General features: G+C 40.3%; 2 protein-coding genes across 2 annotated transcripts; one reads left to right on the forward strand and one right to left on the reverse strand.

Moving 5' to 3' along the window:
- Positions 1–6,579: 6,579 nt before the first annotated feature.
- On the forward strand, positions 6,580–10,673 carry LOC139293933 (cystatin-F). The gene is made up of 4 exons (XM_070915616.1): positions 6,580–6,689; positions 9,116–9,294; positions 10,097–10,222; positions 10,417–10,673. Exons 1-4 carry the CDS (start codon positions 6,641–6,643, stop codon positions 10,495–10,497), a joined length of 435 nt encoding a protein of 144 aa, XP_070771717.1. The 5' UTR covers positions 6,580–6,640; the 3' UTR covers positions 10,498–10,673.
- A 3,029-nt stretch (positions 10,674–13,702) lies between these two features.
- On the reverse strand, positions 13,703–22,198 carry apmap (adipocyte plasma membrane associated protein). Its single transcript, XM_070915614.1, has 9 exons — positions 22,036–22,198; positions 20,835–20,951; positions 20,233–20,348; positions 19,643–19,735; positions 18,032–18,148; positions 16,772–16,946; positions 16,183–16,317; positions 14,564–14,756; positions 13,703–13,912 (listed from the first exon to the last, which is right to left on the reverse strand). The coding sequence occupies exons 1-9, from the start codon at positions 22,125–22,127 to the stop codon at positions 13,703–13,705; spliced, it is 1,248 nt and encodes a 415-aa protein (XP_070771715.1). The 5' UTR covers positions 22,128–22,198.
- Positions 22,199–23,851: the final 1,653 nt, after the last annotated feature.

Here is a 23,851-nt window from a genome sequence, read left to right on the forward strand (position 1 = left end):
GTATATTTTATTAATCCAAGAAATATATACATATATACATTTAACACATTTGAACAGATGTTTTTTTTTTCAAAGGCTGAAGAGGGTTCGAGTTTACTCAGGGTCCTGCAGCTCTGACTCATCGCTGTACTGAGCGTGCTCAGTTTTGAGATAAAGATCTTTATGATAAACAGCAGCAGTTAGAGAGGAAGAGCTGGTGGGGGTAATTAACCTGATGCATTGTGGTTTGATGGGAAGGAGCAGCGATCCACATATACATTTATATGAACAGTGTGTGTTTGTCCACATATCTTTGAGAGGACCTGAATTTTAACCTTCAGAGTGAGGACGTTTTTATAAAATGAAGACGTTTTTAAAAAGGTTTTTAGTAAGTGTTGGTATTTTTAGAAGGCAAAGATGTTTTTAGAAAGTGAAGACATTTTGTACAAAGTGAGGACATTAACATTGTCCCTGCCACACGTCACATGCTGACGGAGAGAAGAGATCATTTATGAGGGGGGGTGTGGAGGGAGAGAGGTGAGGCAAAGATATTGTGTGAGGTGAAAAGGACAGGTGCATGCAAGTGTGTAAAAACAACAGGAAGTTAAACTTTGGTAAACACTAAGAGAGAAATTGACGCAGTTTGCATCAAAAATCACGCTTCTTGGAGTCATAACTCTAAAAACAACTTTTGGAAAAACATATATTTAGATTAAGCGTGATTTAGTCCCCAAAATATATAATTATCTCTAATGTCAATTGTGAATAAACATCCATAAATCTGCTTAGAAATTATACAAAGATGCTCCGCATGACTGTTATGTTTCCTTCAGTATCACAGTGATCAGTGATAGTTGTCTAAACATCCACGAGTACACTGCAGACAGGAGCTGCTAACAGCTGATTCAGCTGCTGTAATGGAGCTAAGTTGACAAAACATCAACAAATACAGTTGTAGGCCACACTGAAACATGATACAGAAAACACGACAAAATACAGAACATACGACAAAATACAGAAAACACGACCAAATACAGAAAACACGACAAAATACAGAACAAACGAGAAAATACAGAACAAATGACAAAATACAGAAAACACGACAAAATACAGAAAACACAACCAAATACATAACAAACAAAATACAGAACAAACAAAATACAGAAAACACGACAAAATACAGAACCAACGACAAAATACAGAAAACACAACCAAATATAGAACAAACGACAAAATACAGAAAACATGACAAAATAGAGAACAAATGACACAATACAGAAAACACGACCAAATACAGAAAACACAACAAAATACAGAACAAACGACAAAATACAGAACAAACGACAAAATACAGAAAACACGACCAAATACAGAAAACACAACAAAATACAGAACAAACGACAAAATACAGAAAACACGACCAAATACAAAACAAACGACAAAATACAGAACAAACGACAGAATACAGAACAAACGACAAAATGCAGAAAACAGAACAAAATACAGAAAACACGACAGAATACAGAAAACACAGAAAAATACAGAACAAACGACAAAATACAGAAAACACGACCAAATACAGAAAACACAACAAAATACAAAACAAACGACAAAATACAGAACGACAAAATACAGAAAACACGACAAAATACAGAACAAACGACAAAATACAGAAAACACGACCAAATACAAAACAAACGACAAAATACAGAACAAATGACAAAATACAGAAAACACGACAAAATACAGTAAACAGAACAAAATACAGAACAAACGACAAAATACAGAAAACACGACAGAATACAGAAAACATGACCAAATACAGAAAACACGACAAAATACAGAAAACAGAACAAATACAGAAAACACAACAAAATACAGAACAAACGACAAAATACAGAACAAACGACAAAACACAGAAAACACGACCAAATACAAAACAAACGACAAAATACAGAATACAGAAAACAGAACAAAATACAGAACAAACGACAAAATACAGAAAACACGACAAAATACAGAAAACACAACAAAATACAGAAAACACAACAAAATACAGAAAACACGACCAAATACAGAAAACACAACCAAATACAGAAAACACGACCAAATACAGAAAAAACAACAAAATAGAGAACACACGACAAAATACAGAAAACACGACAAAATACAGAAAACAGAACAAAATACAGAACAAACGACAAAATACAGAAAACGCGACAAAATACAGAAAACACGACCAAATACAAAACAAAAGACAAAATACAGAACAAACGACAAAATACAGAAAACACAACAAAATACAGAACAAACAACAAAATACAGAAAACACGACCAAATACAAAACAAACGACAAAATACAGAACAAACGACAAAATACAGAAAACAGAACAAATACAGAACGACAAAATACAGAAAACACGAGCAAATACAGAAAACAAAACAAAATACAGAACAAACGACAAAATACAGAAAACACGACCAAATACAAAACAAACGACAAAATACAGAAAACACGACAAAATACAGAAAACACAACAAAATACAGAAAACACGACAGAATACAGAACAAACGACAAAATACAGAACAAACGACAGAATACAGAAAACACGACCAAATACAGAAAACACAACAAAATACAGAACAAACGACAAAATACAGAAAACACGACCAAATACAGAACAAATGACAAAATACAGAACAAACAAAATACAGAATAAATCACAAAATATCGAACAAACAACAAAATACAGAAAACACGACAAAATACAAATCATCCAATGAGGTCGAAGACATGATAATAAATCACAGGAGTTTGGGTTCAGCCTGCTGAAGGTACAGTGCATCCGGAAAGTATTCACGGCGCTTCACTTTTTCCACATTTTGTTATGTTACACCCTTATTCCAAAATGGATTAAATTAATTTTTTTCCTCAAAATTCTACACACAACACCCCATAATGACAATGTGAAAAAAGTTTTTTTGAAATTTTTGCAAATTTATTAAAAATAAAAAACTAAGACATCACATGTACATAAGTATTCACAGCCTTTGCCATGAAGCTCAAAATTGAGCTCAGGAGCATCCTGTTTCCACTGATCATCCTTGAGATGTTTCTGCAGCTTAATTGGAGTCCACCTGTGGTAAATTCAGTTGATTGGACATGATTTGGAAAGGCACACACCTGTCTATATAAGGTCCCACAGTTGACAGTGCATGTCAGAGCACAAACCAAGCATGAAGTCAAAGGAATTGTCTGTAGACCTCCGAGACAGGATTGTCTCGAGGCACAAATCTGGGGAAGGTTACAGAAAAATTTCTGCTGCTTTGAAGGTCCCAATGAGCACAGTGGCCTCCATCATCCGTAAGTGGAAGAAGTTCGGAACCACCAGGACTCTTCCTAGAGCTGGCCGGCCATCTAAACTGAGTAATCGGGGGAGAAGGGCCTTAGTCAGGGAGGTGACCAAGAACCCGATGGTCACTCTGTCAGAGCTCCAGAGTTCCTCTGTGGAGAGAGGAGAACCTTCCAGAAGGACAACCATCTCTGCAGCAATCCACCAATCAGGCCTGTATGGTAGAGTGGCCAGACGGAAGCCACTCCTTAGTAAAAGGCACATAGCAGCCCGCCTGGAGTTTGCCAAAAGGCACCTGAAGGACTCTCAGACCATGAGAAACAAAATTCTCTGGTCTGATGAGACAAAGATTGAACTCTTTGGTGTGAATGCCAGGCGTCACGTTTGGAGGAAACCAGGCACCGCTCATCACCAGGCCAATACCATCCCTACAGTGAAGCATGGTGGTGGCAGCATCATGCTGTGGGGATGTTTTTCAGCGGCAGGAACTGGGAGACTAGTCAGGATAGAGGGAAAGATGAATGCAGCAAAGTACAGAGACATCCTGGATGAAAACCTGCTCCAGAGCGCTCTTGACCTCAGACTGGGGCGACGGTTTATCTTTCAGCAGGACAACGACCCTAAGCACACAGCCAAGATATCAAAGGAGTGGCTTCAGGACAACTCTGTGAATGTCCTTGAGTGGCCCAGCCAGAGCCCAGACTTGAATCCGATTGAACATCTCTGGAGAGATCTGAAAATGGCTGTGCACCGACGCTTCCCATCCAACCTGATGGAGCTTGAGAGGTGCTGCAAAGAGGAATGGGTGAAACTGCCCAAAGATAGGTGTGCCAAGCTTGTGGCATCATATTCAAAAAGACTTGAGGCTGTAATTGCTGCCAAAGGTGCATCAACAAAGTATTGAGCAAAGGCTGTGAATACTTATGTACATGTGATTTCTCAGGTTTTTTATTTTTAATAAATTTGCAAAAATCTCAAAAACTTTTTTCACGTTGTCATTATGGGGTGTTGTGTGTAGAATTTTGAGGAAAAAAAATGAATTTAATCCATTTTGGTATAAGGCTGCAACATAACAAAATGTGGAAAAAGTGAAGCGCTGTGAATACTTTCCGGATGCACTGTACATATGTCCTCCAGCACACTGCAATAACTACACTGTGTATTTCATGTTTTTTTTCTGATTTGTTGTGACTTGACATGAAAGTTTTTTACAGTTCTTACCAATAAATACTCTCATCTATTTCTTAAAAGGTGTTGTTAGTCACAGAAACAATGTGCTTAACTGCAAATGATTCACATTATTGTTCCTCAGTATTATTAACACTCAGTAACAAATGTTACTGAATGAAAAAGAGGTGGAATCTTATTTTAGTTTGGGTAAATGATCCAACAGTAATATCAAACAGCCGCCTGCTTTGGGAGGTTCAGTTAACCCTTTAGTGTGCTGGTGCCATATTGATCCCAGTCAGTGAATCTCTCGATGATCTGGGACGATCTGGGTGGATGATCTGCTTTACATGTTAGACATGTTAGCATGCAAAGAAATCTCAGTCTGTCAGCTGGGACAGATTCAGAGTCAGAGTGGGAGCTGGAAGATGAAAGGTAGAAAATAAAAGAAGACTTTCTTTCATTCCTCATGTCACTCAGTCAACGATTATTAATGTTGATGTTGATTAATTTTCTCACAGCAGACTAAAAGATGAACAGACTCACAGATTCTCTCTCTTACTGTCACAGGCTGCAGATCCTGATGATGATGATGATGATGTCTCTTTGAGAGTGAACTGCTGTAAAAACAGTTTACAGTTATTATCTCCATGTGGACTCTGCAGGACTGGAACTTCCCATCATGAGATATAGAATCTGATCATGAGGACTTTTGAGCTGACCTGCAGGACGGCTTCCATCGTCACACGACTGCAGTGGAACATTTATCTTTGTGCACTGGGAGGAGCACGACTGTAGTTGAACTTCACTGTGTCAGTCTCCACATTTTGGAGCTGTGCACAGTGGCAGCCGGCCAATCGAAGCCACGCAGCTTAAAAGACTTGTCCACTGGTGTATCATGTGACTCCTGTAACTCTGTCCCACTCATGACGGACAGTTTAAAACAAAAAGCATCAAAATCGATGCAGCACAACCAGAGACATCCTCTGTTTTATTCCACACATTCTTCTTCCTCATCAAAACCTGCAGCCTACATTACCCACAATGCACCTCTCCCTCTGACAGTTGTGTGGGAGGTTGAGGTGTGTTGTGCTAGTTGCGGCTAATGTAGCCTGGAGCCATCACTAAAGGCTTTATACTACTTTAAAACAACACCTGGAGACACCTGGAGACACGCTGAGGTGGAAAAAACATTTGAAATGAGCAAATAAGTTCATTTTTACTGTTCATCTTTTTGATGTTTTTGAACTTCAAATGAAGTTATACAGGATGAAGATGAAGATGAATGTATTTTATAGTGTCTTTCCTAACGAGCGTCAGGTTTAGGCTCCAGTTCGTTATATACTGGATACACATTCACAGCTTTACTTTCCAGTTAGTTTGTTTTAGTTCAGGTCAACGAACAACCGCCGATCAGCTGATCAACCTTCTGACCGCTGAGACGATGTGTTCACTGTTTTTCTGTCTCTAGTTCACTTTGTTTGCTTTTGAAGGCCAGGTGGATCTTATTGATGAAGCCAGCGTGCATCTCTCCTGCTTTATTTAGGAATCCATTAAATAAAACTATATATTATTTAATTATTCATCAATGATTTCTCTGTTGATAGCATCCTCTGAATCGCCTGTAAACAAACTAAATGGACCCATTTAGGTTAACATTATGTTCTGTAGCGACATATCAACAAATAAACAGAAAGAATTTAAATAAAGAAGAAAATAAAGACATTATGCATAATATATATCATATAATAAGTTGCACCTGTGAAAGATTCTGAAGAAGTTATTTTTGAATTCATCAAACATGTATGAAGTATTTTGAATAGTTTTTGACATATTTTACAAGATTTACTTCTGTTAAATTTCACAACAATGATTTTCAGGACTTGTCTGAGTTGAACAGACAGGTGTCTCAGTAACCGTGGTAACGCCTCATGTTTTTAGAGCTGCGACGAGGAGGCGGAGCCTGAAGTCACAGATCGCTGTCAGCTGTGACAGATGAAACCTGACTGACTCAAGACAGGAAGTGACATCACATGAGTGAACCGGCCGGTTCTGCAGGAACAAACATGAGACAAACAAAGAGCTGATCTGTGGTCAGAGTGTCGCCGCCACACAGGAAACAGAGACACAGACAGAGTGCATGATGGGACTGAAGACGCTGCTGCTCGCCTCTCTGCTCGGTGTTCTGGGTAAAACACTTCAACACTTCCTGTTTCCTTCCCGACTTTATTCTTGTTTAACACGTTTTGATGTTGTAAATGTTTGTGTGTTTGAAGAGTTCTGAGTTGAAAGACTTGTAAAACAAAATGCAGCAGAAAGACGAAAACTCACACGATGACATCAAGTTGTTCATCACTGAATTTTACAGGTTTTCTTGATTGTTTTTATGTATTTTCTGTTTGGCAGCATGAAACTCCTCAGTCAAGATACAGAAAGCAAATGATGGAACAGACTTGTGTTCAGGAACACAACTGAAGATACTGTGAGCCGAAACTTAGAAACTGCAGCAAAGACGTTACGAACAGTCCGATAGTGTAGAGTGAGAAGGTCTTTTTCTTTATTCACTAACTGTTTGACTGGAAGTACAGATGTTGAAGCTGCAACATGTCTCTAACTTTCCCTTATTTTCTGTTTCTGTCTATTTTGTTGCCTCATTAGTCTTCATGCTGGTGCGTTCAAGGACACTCTGACAGTCAGGAACATTTTTAATACAGTTTTCACAGCGTTTCCTGTGTGGGTCACTGTGACGCCTTCAGGGACTGACTAAAAACTAGTCTGAAGACAGACTGATGGAAACTGATTGACTAGTTGAATGTGCTTTACATTTTATAAACGCCGATGAGACAGTTTGGATTAAAGAAAGTTCTGACTGACTTCCAGCTGTTTTACTTCTTCTTTGTCCTAAACTGTGAAACGTCAGTTTGTCCTCGAGCTGTTTGTTTAATGTCCTTCAGTTTGAGGCTCTTTGCTCGTCTGTCAGCCGCCACAAAGTCCTGAAAGACTTATTTCATCTTGTGCACAGACGATCCAGACTTTGTAACCTTGTGCTGTTGATAAAGTTCTTGGTAATGTTTTATTTACGCGTCCCATATTTTCTTATAATTTCCTAGAAAGAACTCAACTGAACTCATAGGAGAGGACGCTGCTACTTATAGGAAACGTTTAGTTGAATAAGTTCAGAGTTTGAGAAGAAAAGATTTTACTAAAATGTCATTTAAATGGTTCCTTTAAAAGTGTCACTTCGCTTTTGATCATTTGATTAAACCCAGTTTTCTGTTGCAACATGCATCATGCTTCTCTTAAAACTAGATCTGGACTCAGGACCTTCGGTTGAGGTGTTGATGTTGTTGTGCCACAGTTGCTACAAATGGGTTCACAAACCAGGAAATAGTCGTCGCATATTCTTCAGTTTGTGTCCAGACGAAACATGTTAATCAGACAGAGCCAGGCTAGCTGTTTCCCCCTGCTTCCAGTCTTTATGCTAAGCTAAGCTAACCAGTTGCTGGCTGTAGCTGAGTTCAGAGCTGTGCTAAGTATTCTGCATGCTGATTGGCTGCCGTGGTTCACTGAGGTTCCTTCATCTGTATTCATTTAAATCTGACTGATGCTGACCTTTGACCTCACTCTGATGACACCACCTCTGATGTCATCACTCTGTTACTCTACATCCTCACAATAACTGCATTAACTTCTTCTGCTTCTCCTTCTTCTTCTGCTCCCTCTGCTTCTCCTTCTGTTGCTTCTTCTTCTGCTTCTCCTTCTTCTTCTGCTTCTTCTTCTGTTGCTTCTTCTTCTTCTTCTTCTGCTTCTTCTGTTGCTTCTTCTTCTTCTGCTTCTCCTTCTTCTGCTTCTTCTTCTTCTTCTTCTTCTTCTTCTGCTTCTTCTTCTGTTGCTTCTCCTTCTTCTTCTTCTGCTTCTTCTGTTGCTTCTTCTTCTTCTGCTTCTCCTTCTTCTTCTGTTGCTTCTTCTTCTGCTGCTCCTTCTTCTTCTGTTTCTTCTGCTTCTCCTTCTTCTCCTTCTTCTTCTGTTGCTTCTTCTTCTTCTGCTGCTCCTTCTTCTTCTGTTTCTTCTGCTTCTCCTTCTTCTTCTGCTTCTTCTTCTGTTCCTTCTTCTTCTGCTTCTGCAGAAGACTGAAGGACAGAAATACAAAGCAGGGAAGTCAAAATGTCATACAAGAGTTTAGAGATGTTACATGAAAATGATAAAATACAGCATCAAACGTGATGAGCTGAAGGTTATGAGATACTAAGTCAAACTTTTTAGATAACGAATAACTCAAGTTACATTATATAACTTTCACATAAGACAACTTAAACTGCAGTGTTGGAAAGTCCTGCATTCAAGTATAATAAGGAACATGTCCTCAAAGTATTAAAGCAGTAAAATGTCCGCGGAGTCTGTTGTAGTACTATATATTACATCATTAATGGACATGAATCTGTAAAGTAACTCAAGCTGTCAGATAAATGGAGTGAAGTCAAAAGGACAATATTTCCCTCTGAGATGTGGTGCAGTAGAAGTAGAAAGTACCTCAATAAGTACAGTACTGGAGTAAATGATAAACAACACTTTCAGGTCAAAGGTCATCAGAGGTGTCTTCCTCTTCCTCTTGCAGAGGTGAGGCTGGCCGCGGGCAGCCATCATGGCCGCTCCATGCCGGGATCTCCATACAACATCAGTAGGGACGACCGCGGCCTCCAGCAGGCCGTCCTCGCCGCCGCCTACTCCTTCAACAACCAATCAAACGACGCCTTCCTCTTCAAACCCTCTGCCATCCACAGAGCTCAGCGGCAGGTACGACACAGGAAATGCATCACGGGCACGCATGTCTGTGGGGTCAAAGGTCAAGTCTGGAATCATTCACCTTCATTCACTCATTACTGCTGATGTCCTTAAGGTGATGTCATGGATCCATTATTGGCATTTTTGTATTTATTTACCAAATAGTGTGAAATTGATAACTTAAAAAAGGCCATTAATTAAAATGAAAAGTCTGTTGTTTGTGGTAAATGAATTAATATCTGAGTATGTGCAGGTAAAAGTGTCTTTGTAAATATCAACAACAAATAAACAAATAAATCATTTGCAACTTCACTGAAAAATTAAAATAATTTTAAGGTTTTTTAACCCTTTAAAACGTCATATTGAAGTTATGTTTGTTGTTCACTAAACCCCTCCCCCTGAATAGTGATTGTCCAATCACAACTTAGCAACAGTAACTATAGTGACAGTAGGTGTTTGTCCAAGTGAACATGGAGCTGCAGTCAGAGAGAAACTAGATCAGCGACAAACAAACAAAATATACGTAAAGTACCAAAAGTAAAAGTACTCACTGTGCAGAATAATATAGATTATTGAAGTATTGAAAAGTAACTAAAGGCACCAAATAAATGTAGTGCAGTAAAAATTACAATATTTGTCTCTGAGATGTGGTGCAGTAAAAGTAGAAAGTATCATAAAATGGAAAAACTCATCATCGTTTACCCATGTAAAGTACAAGTACCTCAAAATTGTACTTAAGTACAGCAGTTGATTAAATACACTCAGTTCCTCTGCTGTGTGTGTGTGTGTGTGTGTGTGTGTGTGTGTGTTTCAGGTTGTTAAGGGGGTTCGGTACATCCTAGATTTGGAGATTTCTAGAACCGTCTGCCGTAAACGAGACAAAAACAACAACAACAATCTGTCCAACTGTGGTTTTCAGCCTGAAGGTCGTCTGCACCAGGTGAGCCTCCTGGCTGACTTACATGAGGACATTATGAGCTGGACTAGTTCCTGGAGTCTCGTCGCCCCCCCTCCTGAAACCACAACGTATCTTTTTTACGCTTCATATAATATGACAGTTATGATAATGAGTGCAGGATTTGTAGGTAAAAAGCTTTTAATGTGAAAAAATCCGGTTCCTGTTGTGTTTTCCAGACGTTTCAGTGTCACTTCGAGGTTTGGGTGATTGCCTGGCAGAATGTGACCAAGACTCTGGTGTCCCTCTGTAAACCCTGAAACCACCAGCTGCCTCCAACCTTCATCCTCCATCATCTTCATCCCTGATGGAGTTCACTGTGATGCTGACGGGTTCATCCACCTGTTCTCCTGTCCATCTATCCACCTGTCCTCCTGTCCGCTTGTCTTCCTGTCCATCTTTTCAGTCAAAATAAAATCAATCAGTTGTTTTGGATATCAAAGTTTTCCTGCGGATTGATTTCTTTATTTTCTCAGTGGAGCAGCAACTGACTGTAGTCTTCAGTTGAGTTGAGTGCAGACGAGGCCACCTGCTGGTCGGGAGGATGTGCAACTGAAAAGCAAGTCGTGCCTTTTACTTTAAAATGTCTTATCTTTCAATTTAAGATGTAAAAATACCAAATAATATTAAAGTCATCCCATAAGAAACACTTACACCTTAAAATGGATCATAATCCATTAATAAACATTCTGTACGTTCAGTTTGCTTCAGTGTTCACAGGTCGGATATTAACTAATGTTTTTAACACTGACAGAGATGATGGACACAACTACAAAATAAGAGGACAAAGTGGAATTTTCCTTTAACTGGTATCACAAAGACAAAGTCCTCAGCTGGACTTCAGAGTTAAAAAAAGACCTCTCAGATATCAAGTTCATTAAAACTGCACTTTTTATTCAGTTTTTGTTCAAAGGAAGCTGAAAAGCTGCAGAACAAGTTCATCCAAATAAAGGAAAAGAGTTCACAGAGAGACGTCAATCTGTCGTCACGTACCGAGAAGGAAAAAGCCAAAAATACACATCAGAACTCGTCTGACAGCGACTGTTTCTATCAGCAGCTCTGTGCTTCAACTCAGACTGATGTTGGAAACACTAAAAACAGCGCAGAGTTAAACAACTTAGTGAAAAAAAAGACTCTTGAGAGACTAAAACTACATTTGGCACCTCGTTCAACAAGTCAGACACGAAAACTTCTCACCACACAAGAAAACTTCAAAACAACAAACAATCAAACATAAAAAAGCTGAAAACGCCTCATTATCGTAAACTGATCTCTGATCTCAAAGTTAGTTCTGAATGCAGATGTTGAGATAATTAAGACGTTGAGAACAAGATCAGCAATTTGTGGTTCAATAAAAAAGAATGAGTAAACCTGCTTCAGTGGTCAGGTGAGGAAACCATCTGAACATGTGGAGGCAACAAAGTCCGTTGTTTGATTCAACCGCCCGCACGTCCCAGCAGCCATCTTGAAACAAGATGTTCACGTCATACGGGATGGATGGTAGAGACGGGGAAGGTTCCCATGACGACTCAAGGTGTATGCAGTCTTCTCACAGAAAAAAGGACGTAGCCTGACGTGAGGCGTCCATGTTTGTTATTACTATATTAACACTAATACAATCTATCCAGCTCAGTTTATAGTTTGTATCTGGTTTCGCTTGGTAACGAACAGCTACAAATACGTAACACAACTAAAGAAGCTAGTTTATTTATCTGGTGTAGCTACATGGCTAGCATTAGGGCTAACCACCTTGGAATAATGCGTGAACAACACATTCTTCCCAGTCTGCCGACATTGCATTAAAGTCGGATATATCTGAGTTTCCAAGTCGTAATTCCAAGTTGGATGTTGACATGAACAGTCTTTACAAGTGGAAAACTCGTAATTACGGAAACTCCAATATGACATGAACGCTGCATAATGCTGCGTTTACACAATGTCAGCAGAGTGGGGAAAAAAAACACTCATTATTCCAACTTTTATTATTTTTCCAAGACGGTTACACCGATTGCTAACACAGTCACACCATTTAAAATGGCCCACTATTGTTTTTGTAGTGAAACCAGGTACAACCAACAGGTAAGCTCCTTTTTAAATTAGCTGAATTGACTGTTAGAGATAATACTGTGTTTTATTAACATGCAGTCTTTTTAGTATATATGTAACATTTGTAAAATTTAGGTTAGCTATTTTAAATGTTAGCATATGAAGATTAGCATGTTACCATGCTTACAGTAACATGCTAACATTTAGTAATGTTTAGCACTTCAACAAGATAACATGCTAAATACTACTACTGCTAACGTGTTCACTTAACATGCTAAACATTATATAATAGTCAGTTTCTGACTTTTATATCAACATCCAAGTCGGAACTTTCTGAAAGCTCTGATATGTCCGACTTGGTGCTAAACAATACAGAAGTGTCTGAAAACCAAACATACATGACGCCTCATGGCCTACAAAGATCTACAACACGCTCGCAGCAGGGGGGAGAGGAAAGAAGAAATGACCTGTGTGTCCCGAAACATCAACAGGGAAAACAAAAAAAGACAACACAATGGACAGAACTCCTCCTGTTTGCCAACACAGGTTATATTTATAGGGCTACACTGATCGAGCGAGCTAGCTAGCTAGTGAATGATACAATGAGCAAGCTAGCAAGCTAACCCACTAGTGAGTAAGTCAACCAGTTAGTGAGCGAGTTAATTAGCTTGAGCTAACTTGCATGCAATTTTTGAGCCGGTTAGTTCGATTCTCTTTTCACCAGGTAAGAGTGGTTGGAGGGCCGGCCATCCTTTGACATCTTTGACACTTGAGCCGATCAGAACCTGAGTTTCAGTACCAATACCTAAACAATATGTTTTAGATACCTCACCTTGAAAAATATAAACATGTTTTCCTATAAAAAGATTTTTTTGATTGAACAAAAGAAGCCCAAGTTGTCAAATGTTAATGTCTGGACACAAACAGGAGAACAAGAACTTTAAAACTGAAGAGAAGAGATTTAGATCGGGAACTTTCCAGAAGAAGTCAACAAGCTATGAATCTGAGCAGACTTCAATGTCAACTGTCAAAGCTACAGACACATTTCAGGTATTAAAGTTTGATACCCGGCCTGTGTTTGGTCCACGACGTCTGCAAAACAAAACAAAGCAGAGATCTGCCAACACTCGGACTACCAGACTGTCCTGTTGGTGGCGTCATTGGGATTCATCCTCTGGAGACTATAAATGTTTGAACCTAATTTTGTGTTAATCCCTGGCTGTCGAGAAATTTCATTGTGGAACAAAAGTTGATCGACCCCCATCCGAGTTTGACAAACCACCTGTGACGGGTTTCATTTGACCTCCTGGTGCATCATGACATCAGTGTTGAAGAGCTGCGTCACAGTTTCAGGCTTCATACTAATCCTTGAGGCACACAGAGAAGTCAGAAAAGTCCGTCTGAATGTTCGTCGTGTTTTTAGACCTTGTGCAGGTCGAGTTTGGCGATGTACGGCGAGCGGAAGGAGCCCAGGTACAGACTCCCATCATACTCGTGAACCTCGCTGACGTAGGCCGCCACCAGGCCGTTGGGGTCGTGGAAGCTCCGAGTGCAGATGCCGCCGTCATGGAGCTCCGCCACGAGGCTGTACCGAGGGACGAACTTCATCAGCACCTCTTGACTGAAAAGCTGGAGAGGAGGGAGGACAGGGAACGGAAGGAAGGAAGGAGGAGGGAGGGAAGGAGGGATGTAGGAGGCAGGGAAGGAGATAGTTAGGAAGGGATGATGAAGGATGGCAAGGTAGAAAAATGGAGGTTTGTTTATTGCGTGAAACTGTCTGGCCTCTTTTAAAAAAGGACCTTCATATCAAATTTCAGACGTCGCAACTTTGCATGACCTTCTTGGTTTGTTCATGTTTTCCAGTCTGAAAAGTATCTGATGTAATACCTGGGTGAAAATACATTTTGCAATATTCCTGGAAAACTTCCAGGACATTCTGCAGACAGAGCTCCATCTGGGGACACATTCGCTGGGGCCACAGAGCAGCCAGTCAGACTACAAAACATTCACAAGAGTGTTTCCAGTTATGAGACCATTACCTTCTCTACGAGGACACCTGCAGGTCTTTTTTGTCTCTACGTGGACATGCATAGTTCAGCCACGCTGATAGGTACTTCACATTGATGGCATGATCTATGATTGTTGGCTGATCTGGATCTCTAAACTTCCATGATATCTCTGAAAACTTCAACTTTCCTGTTTCTGAAAGTTTCCATCAAGTCCCAGAAAGTCCAGGACCAGCTGGAAGCCTGGACCTGGTCTCTCTCTTTCTCTTTTTACCTTGAAGATGAGTTTCTTGATCCAGGGTCTCTGGGACAGGAAGTCCAGCATGGAAAAGCCAGGGTTTGGACGCACCGCAGACATGGCCACCCAGTAACCTCCGGTCGAGCTGGGACGGATGTTGTCGGGAAAACCGGGCAGGTTGTCAATGAACGTGTCCATCCCGCCTTTGTTTAGACCGGCAACATGGACTCTGACGCAGAAAGACACAGACGGTTTATAGAGGCTGTTTCCTGATCTGGTGTTTGTCCCCTAAGATTAAAACTGGGGAGCTCCTGGAAACAAGATTTGATTGGTTACCAGACTTTCAAGAAACGTATAACCTGTAAGCCAACGCCCCTTTCTGACCGTTTTAAAACGCACTCCGACGGCCTGGACGCCATATCTTGTCACACATCACACAGGACGAATTGTGTCAGACTGTACGTTTTGTCTGGATGCATTTCAACAACAACAACAGTGCTTCAGCTATAGGGGGCGCTACAACCACAGGTCATGAATAAAGGACACAGAGAGAGTTACCAGAGAGACAGAAGTGGAGGCTGCTGTACAAACAGGTAATGACTGTATTTATTTGATTTGTTAAGTACTTTATGGGCTTTTTAGTTAAAAAAAATCTATTTTCATTTATTTCATCTTGTGTAGCACTTTTTTTATATATATATATATATATATATATATATATATATATATATATATAAAGCTGTATTTATATTGAATTTAGCTGCAGTTTGAGCTCAAAGTGTCTTCATGGTGAAAATAAAACAACGAGTCGACGACACCTCCCACTACAACCACTGACCTGACACACACACACACACACACACACACACACACACACACACACACTCTTGATGCTGGTAAAACGAGGCCGGCAGCTTGTTTCCGTGGCAACAAAGAGAGCTACCGTCACTGACGTCCTCCTCCATCACGAGTGTTATACAACCTTCATCACATGATACAAAGAGAGAGGCTGAGCTGCAGAGTTAATCAATATTAATGATCAGAAACTGACGAAGAAATAAACCTGATAGTCTAACTTTGTCTTTGCTTTTGCTCAGCGTGTATTAGATACATTTTATTTATACCTTATTTATTTCATTTGAGTTTTTGAAGCACGTTATAACTTTTATATAATTGAATTCAGTTGAATTAATTCATGTTATGTGGCACATTTATTGTTTTTATTTGTGAAGTACTTATAGGTAGAATTTTAATTCAATCTAATTCATTCAATGTTGTGTGGCCACTTTTTATTAGATCTCACATGATTTGACTTATGAAGCTTATTTTTATTTGATGATTGATTGTGAAGCACTTTTCCTAACGATGTAACTTGAGTTGAGGACAGGGCGGTTCACGTGGCGGATCTGAAACCTGGATCAGGTGTTTACAGGAAACAGGTTTCCACCAGTAACATATCCAGATGTTTACATCAGGATTCTCCACAAGCCGCATTTTATTCCTGATGTTCATGTAAACGCACTCACAGATGCTTGCTAACTAACCAACCTGCTTTTTAGGGTATCTGGAAAAAATGAATATAAAATATATAGTCTAATGAAGAATAATGCTTTGAGCTGACAGTCGCGGAGGTACAGGTGAGGCAGCTGTGTTACCTGCGTATCCGGGCCATGGTGGTCTCAGCCACCAGCACCGACTCCTCGTCAGGAAGCAGCTGGATACCGTTTGGGAATCGAAGGTTCTCCATGACCACCGTCAGCTCTCTGCTGTCTGTATCGAACTCCAACACTCTGACAGGAGACAGTACGCAACAACAGGAAAGGTGAGCCACGGGAGGCTTTTAATGTGAAGCTTAATGGTAAGTTTCCTTCCCAGTAAACTCAAAAACAGCAACATAGAACAACTGTCTAACCCTAACCCCTAACCCTAACCCTAACCCTTTCTAATTAAAACGATTTAAATGTGTGTTGTATTTATCTTAATGACTTGATGGATTTGTTTTATTTACTAGGCATCATAAATCTTCCATATGATGCTGTGGACATTATACTGAATTCATCAAGACAACAGGTAAACATGGAGGAAGTGCTGAGTTTATGTCAACAGGAAATTAAAACTTGGAGGACTCTCACTAAAATATAAATCACATAGAAATCAAATAAAGGTGTGGAATATAAACCTGTTTCGAATAAAGGCCTTGGCCACCATTGGAGAATTTACGGTAAATAATTTCCTTTATCGTACCGTCCGTCGGCGGTGGCCTCCATGATGAGGTGCATGTAGTCTCTGCGCTGCCACCTGCTGCTGGAGTCGGTGAAGTACACCTTCTTCCCGTCCTGAGTCACCGCCAGGTCGTTGATGAACGACAGCTTCCTGCCAGCGACCACCTGACCGCCCGACACCAACCTGGTCGCATCACCTGCACAGGAAACAAAGTGGATGAAGTGTGGATGGTGACGAGTCTGTCCATGAGCTGAACAAACTCCAATAATCCAAGTCGAGAATAATAATACTAACGTGCATTTTAATGCTACAAGCTGCTGCTGAAAGAGAACATGTTGAATCTTGAATTAGGTAACAACAAGACTCATGTTACAGCAGTGCTAATACTGCCAATACACACAATACTATAATACTACTACAGTAACTCACTGTGGTGTCTCTGTTGGACGGGTTAATAAACACCGAGCTGGTGTCGCATCATTTGAGGTGATCAAAAAAATATATACAGTATCATGTGGACCAACACTGTGTTAGAACAAGACACTGTGTTGTTTCAGAGGCTGCAGTGTCCCGTGTCCAGTGTCCAGTGTCCACACAGTCATCCTGAGAGGACTGATCGGCTGATAACAGACATTATTTTTGAGAATACGCAAAACATTTGTTGAGCAGCATTTTAACTGAAGCAGTGAAAGTATGAGAGACATGAATCCTTCAGCTGAGACCTTCATGTCTCCCAAACATCACGGGTTCCTAACTTTATGTTACTTGGGGCTCATCCAGATATGATGAAGATTTCATCAAATGTTTCAGAGAAGACTAAAAACAGTACTGTTAGATTCCTCTGTGGCTAAAAATGAAACATCTCGGAAACTATAAAACATGTCAAATCCACGAACAATTTATACGATGAGAACTTTTCTGCTTAAAGTAAATATAAATAAATAATAAATAATACATCAGTAAAGTTAGATTCTTCAGACTCATTAAAATAGATTCACTAAAACAAAACCTGATGAACCTCACACAGATGTCACTTCAGTCTTTGCTGTTTTGGAACTTGTTATTATTTTGGAACTTGACGTTTACATTTGGCTTGTTTTATTGATCCGGTGTGATTTTAAATTGTTGTTTTTATTGTTTGTATGGAGAAATCAGGAAGACTAGAGACCACTTTGTGGATCCGAATAAAGAATAAAACATGTAAAATCTCCAAAATCAGCTCAAGGTGTGAGAGATGTCTGTGGGAGCAGAAAGGTCAGGAACAGCAGTACACTGTCTCACCTGTGGTGGGGTTGACCTCGAACAGACCCAGGTAAGCGTCGGCTACAAACAGAGTCCCGTTGGGTCCGACTCTGATCCCCAACGGCCTCCCACAGCTGGACTCCTCCTCTCTGGAACCTGCAGGACACACAGTCATAAAAACTGGATCAATTGTCATGAAGTTTGGTTCAGGATGAACCCTAATAACTTCATGTCAATAAGTTCATTGTAACCCTCAGTGAATGTCTTCTTCAGCTCCATGCTGACACACCTGCTGCCTCTCACCTCCTTCAGCTGAAACATCAGTAACAACCTGTAAACCGCTCCAAGCGGGTCCTCACATCTCTGCACTGACTTCCTGTTTCACAATAAAACCTGACTCCTGCTGGTTGTAAACGGCTTCCTCCTTTAATATTCCGTGTTCATTTCTCTTTTTATATAAATGTGAAGCACAGTGAGTTGTATATGTTTTATATAACACATGATATATGACACACTGAGGTCACAGTTGAGTTCATCTGTGTGTTCGGTGTTGAAACCAGCAGACGAGGAAACAGAAGCGTGCGAGCAACAATCATGTCTCAACACGTCGCTGCTTTAAACTGTCAGATTGAGAAACGTCTGACTGTTAATGTTAAAACTCCAGAATGAAGCAACCAGTCTGAGTCTAAAGGTGAGAGCTCACTGACTGAGTGAAGAGCAGCAGCAAAGTCGGCTTCCCTTTCTACCCAAACTACACTAAACTTAAAACTAAATGAAGCTAAACTAAACTTAAACCAATCTAAACCAAATTAAACTAAATTTAACCTAAAAACTTAGTTTAAGTTTTTAGTTTAAAAACTTAGTTTAAGTTAGTTTAAGTTTTTAGTTTAGGTAAACTTCCAACTGAACATGTTAGTTGCATTTAGTTTACTATTTTTGTTATCTTAATGAGTTTTTAACAAGTCTCTCTTTAAAAGTTTAAAAGTAAACTAGACTTACCTATGCTAAGCTTTAGACTAAACCTTATATTAGACTAAACATTAAACTAAAATAACATATAATGAGCTAACCCTTTAAACTAAACAAAACCTTGAACACTGTGACGCACTCAGCCCGTATTCAGACACTGTGCCTGTAAAACGAGCCGTCAGGACTTCCGTAAGGTTGTGATGTCACAACTGTACAGTCACCGCCCTCAGCCACACCCCCAGCAAGTCATCTGATCCAATCACAGCACGCCCACCAAGTACAGGGACGCTCATCCACCCGCTCAGTCTGCCTGAGTTATTGGAGCGCTCTGCTCAGGACTACTCTTCAGGTTTCTGGAGGTTGTTCAGTTTGTCTCAAACGGCTTGTTTCAGACAGAGGAGGAACTGGGGGGCTGCAGGAAGGGCCAGGAGAAGATACATAAGGACTTTCTGAACTGTGGATCATGCAAAGCTGCTCTAGTGGAGTCCCAGAATAAAAATATAGAGCTGAAATGAGCAAAATATGGGACCTTTAAGCATTAAACTATACCCCACTAAACCAAAGTAAACCAGAAGTTAAACTAAACTTTAAAACTAACCTGAATCTCAAACTGAACTAAACCTGAAGCTAAACTTAATTAAACCCAATCTTAAACTTAACCTCAGTGTCAGTTTTTCTCACCACATGGCAGTTGTCCGAGTCTCGTCACTGTGTGAATTCTTCGCCCAATCAGCTTCACGATCTTCCCATCGGCTGTTCCAGCGAACAAAACATCTGCAGACAGAAGAGACAAACAAGTCAAGTCTTCCTCATGTTCTTCATGGTCCAGCTTTAAAGTTCAGGTTGAGTATGAAGCCATAAAGATGAGAAAACTGTCAAAACGTCCTTTTGTGACCTTTTTGAAATCTGGACTTTAAACTCAACATGAGCCCATTTCACAACGAGGTCAGCGGGACCCGGTCTGGGTCTGGTTCAGAGACTGCAGCTGGAAACCAGACTGAGGAGATGTGATGAAACCTTCTGGCAGCAGCAAAGTCAGACAGTCAGTGTTTCTTTTCACTTTTTACTCCAGTCACATTTCATTGAAACTAAACTAAACTAAACTTAAAACTAAATCAATTCAATTCAATGTTATTCATATAGCGCCAGATCACAACAAAAGTCATCTCATGACACTTTACAGATGGAGCAGGTCTAGATAATGAGTAATAATGTTATTACAGAGACCCAACAGTTCCCACCATGAGCAACCAAACTAAAGTCACACTGACCTCCGATGTTGGCGATGGACTCTGGTCCGATGATCTGGTCTTCAAACAGTCTCTCAGCCTCTCGGAGCTTCAGGTTGGGCTCCCAGCAGCCCTTCATCACCGGAGGCTCCTTCAGACTGCAGGACACAAAGCAACCAGCAGGGGGTACCAGCAAACATTGTGATGTTACTCTCAAAGAAGACGTTTTCTAGAAATATCACATTTGACTTTTTTTAAGAAAAAAAGAAAGTTCTCAACACATAAAGAAACTCTTCATCCTTCAGCTCATCACAAACATCTGGAGATACGTGGTTTATCACTGGACAGGAAGTAACTAGTAGCTGTACAGATGTAGTGCAGGAGAAGTAGACAGACTCAGTACAGTACAAGTACCTCGAACTTATGGTACTTGAGTGAATGTACTTAGTTACATCTCACTGGTGGAAGTTCAGAGACGTGACCAGAGAGCCTGCAGGTAAAACCCTTTATTTTAAAACTGGTCTTGACTGAACCAGAAGGGGCTGGTTTATGCTTCTGACTTTCACAGAGATCACAGAGGTCCTGTTCTCTGAATGTTTTAACAAATTAAATGACCTTCCTGTCCTGTTGTGGGGGGGGCTCACCTGAATACTTCAGGATGGATGGGAGACTCCAGGATGAGGATGATGACCAGGAGAGGAAGAAGCAGAAAGCCACCCAGAGTGAGCAGAGTCACCTGGAACACCTTCCCGCTGTAGGTGCTGAGGGAGGAGACCACCACAGAAACACGTCAACCTGAATACTGAACATTATGTTCTCTGAGGTTCCTCAGGGTTCTACCCTCGGTCCTCTTCTCTTTTCACTATACCAGCCTCCTCTGGGACAAATCCTTCAGAAATACAACATGAAACCTGAGAGGTGTTTGATGAGTTTCTATCTGTGTGAGTATTATTATTTACAATTAAATCAATATAATACATGAACTTATTGATTTAAAGGAAGCCGAACCACCAAATCACATGACATCTACTAGAGACAAAACATCATGACTTGAGTTAGCAGCTACCTTATATATCATGTGGACTAACCAAAATGTCAGTTTATCAGAATTGATAGTTTGCAATTTCAGAAAACCGATAACCAAACCTATAAGTGCACATGCGCCAACCGTGCATGCAGCCTGTTACAGTCGCTCCTGTTTGTTTTCTTGTTTTTTCTTACTTTTCTCCTTTATTCCTTATTTAACTCAGTATTTTTTAAAGTACTGACTCCGGGGATCAATAAAGTATTTCTGATTCTAATAGCTTCAGGTTTAGTTAAGGCTAGCTAACAGCTAGCTTTCACTTGATGTAGCTTCCACTTACTTTAGCTGTCTCGTTAGCTAACATGCTATGTGCAGATACTGTGTTTAAAAGCTGTTTCTATCCCATAACATTAGTTCATAGTCAGTCAGGCGTCAGAAGGTAAACGTGTAGTTACTGTGTTTAGCCTCCAGGGGGCAGCTCAGCTGTAAGAACGTGTTCTTGTTAGTTTAAGCTGAATGTATTGATGATTTGCAAATCATTCAGCTTCTGATCGATTAGTCATCTCAGCAGGAAGCTAACAGCAGCGGAGCTCCAGTGATCAATAACCTGATCGGTTTCTGTTCAGTTTCCTGTTTGAAATCAGCTTGACATGATCAATAATCAATCAGCCTGACAGAGGCAGCTGCTGCCTGAGCCCCGTGTCCATGACGCTGCTGTGACGTTTTCATTACATCACGGTTACCGTTTGTTTTCAGGTGTTTCTGTTTTAGTGTCCACCCCGGGACGTGGGTCAGAAAGCGGCCCTGATTCCGTATCTTACCCGGATCCCTTGTAACGATGCTCCGGCAGCTCGTCGGTGATGACCTGCGGTCTGTGCACCCGCCGGAACCGGAGCCCCTCCGTCTCATTCATGCTGGACTCGGACGGCTAACCCGGCTCGGCTCGGATCAGTTGTTGGCCTGGAGCTGGGACGGCTCGCTGTGTTGAGGTTAACCCGGGTACAGAGGGAGTAGACCCGGACAGAAGCGCCGACACATCCTACCGAGGCTGTTTGCGATGACGACTAACGGCTTCCGGTCTGACTTCAAAATAAAAGACCCACCGCCAAACGCTTCTGGAAGTTTTAAAAAATACAAACAAAACAGAAAAGAATTCAAATAAAAAAACTTCAAAAATAGTGAAAGAAAACAAATAATACATACATAATTTGATAAACTAACATAAAAAGTAAAGAGTCAATTAGAAGAAAAACGATAAATAATATTATTCACCAGCCATAAAAAACAGGTTGTGTTTTGCCATTTTTTCAGGACTGTTGAACAAGATTTAAAATTCCTGAAAAGAGAAAACGAGGGATTTTAAAACTTCCATTTTTTAACAATGAATGTGGTATTTATTTATCTATTTACACACAATTACAAACATGTCGAGATCATTCTGGATGATGTCAGGGAGGATTTCTGATCATTTGTTCACTCCATATATTTATATTATCTCCTCAATTTGGTCATTTCACCCTCACATTACTTTATTTGTTCCTTCAAAGTAATAAACCAGGACAGGATCAGAGTTTTTATATGAACTGAAAGTTTTGATACAACTCTGGCTTTTTATTCTCTTGTCAGAGTTTCAGTTTGATCTCCAGAAGTCAACATGAAGCCAAGCAGCGTGTCCAACTCTCTACAGGAGGTCATAATAATGTTAAACTAAAATAAAGTGTGAAACAGAATGTCTTTTATTTGAATCTGTGTTTCATTCCAGACTGAATATTTCAACATGACATATTTTCTCAAAAAAAAAGAAATTTTGACAATTTCCAAAATATTTACACTCTTACAAAATAAATGTTCAGATAATTTAAAGTTTGTATCAAATTAAACTTCTCCAGTGTACAGTTGTTGAGTATTAAAGTGCAGAGCTGGTCCAAACCACCAGAGGGGGCCCTAACAAAATGTTCATTTTCATATTTCTTTAAATTGAAGTATTCAAAGCAAAAAATATATAATTCAAAAGATATTCAAAATATCAGCATTGAGCTTTAAGTGAGTTAGAATCTTCAGAGTAACTTCGAAAGTTCAAATGTGAACTGTTTTGGATCCTCTTTTCTTTTTTGTTGCAGTCCTTCATTCAGTATTTAAAATATCCTTCAAATTCCAAAATGTCCTCTGAGCTCTCAGGGAATAAGTTCAAGGACTGACATCAGGAGAACAGGACTCTGACTGTCCAGGACATCTTGTTGCTCCACAGTTCCTCCTGTCTGAAGCCTCGTTTCAGCTCTGCAGATGTCGATGAGCTTGTTGTGGCTGAGGAGGAATGTAGTTGTTTTTATCTACTAAATGTGGGGAATCTCTCTATGAGTTCAGGATCACGTGGTGGTCCCTCTGGTCTCTCATGGAGGGCTCGTAGAGGGGCTTGTAAAGGGTTCCTGCACGGCCGGTCTGGTTTCACAGGCGCCCAAACACTCATGACGTGATGACGTCATTTTTGGAGCACGGACCCTCACGTGAGGGACACTGTGTCCGGCATGAAACCGCTTCAATTCAATTCAATTCAATTTAATTTATATAGCGCCAAATCACAACAAAAGTCATCTCATGACACTTTACAAATAGAACAGGTCTAGACCGACTCTTTAT

This window comes from Enoplosus armatus, chromosome 12, assembly GCF_043641665.1.
Source record: "Enoplosus armatus isolate fEnoArm2 chromosome 12, fEnoArm2.hap1, whole genome shotgun sequence".
Lineage (NCBI taxonomy): Eukaryota > Metazoa > Chordata > Actinopteri > Centrarchiformes > Enoplosidae > Enoplosus > Enoplosus armatus.

Excerpts from the sequence above, each read along its gene's own strand:
- LOC139293933 (XM_070915616.1), top strand. The coding sequence starts at position 6,641 with ATGATGGGACTGAAGACGCTGCTGCTCGCCTCTCTGCTCGGTGTTCTG. Across the intron at positions 6,690-9,115 it reads CTCTCTGCTCGGTGTTCTGG|AGGTGAGGCTGGCCGCGGGC; the intron begins GTAAAACACTTC and ends TTCCTCTTGCAG. Across the intron at positions 9,295-10,096 it reads TCCACAGAGCTCAGCGGCAG|GTTGTTAAGGGGGTTCGGTA; the intron begins GTACGACACAGG and ends TGTGTGTTTCAG.
- apmap (XM_070915614.1), bottom strand. The coding sequence starts at position 22,127 with ATGAATGAGACGGAGGGGCTCCGGTTCCGGCGGGTGCACAGACCGCAG. Across the intron at positions 20,952-22,035 it reads CATCGTTACAAGGGATCCGG|CACCTACAGCGGGAAGGTGT; the intron begins GTAAGATACGGA and ends CTCCTCCCTCAG. Across the intron at positions 16,947-18,031 it reads CGAGGTCAACCCCACCACAG|GTGATGCGACCAGGTTGGTG; the intron begins GTGAGACAGTGT and ends TTTCCTGTGCAG.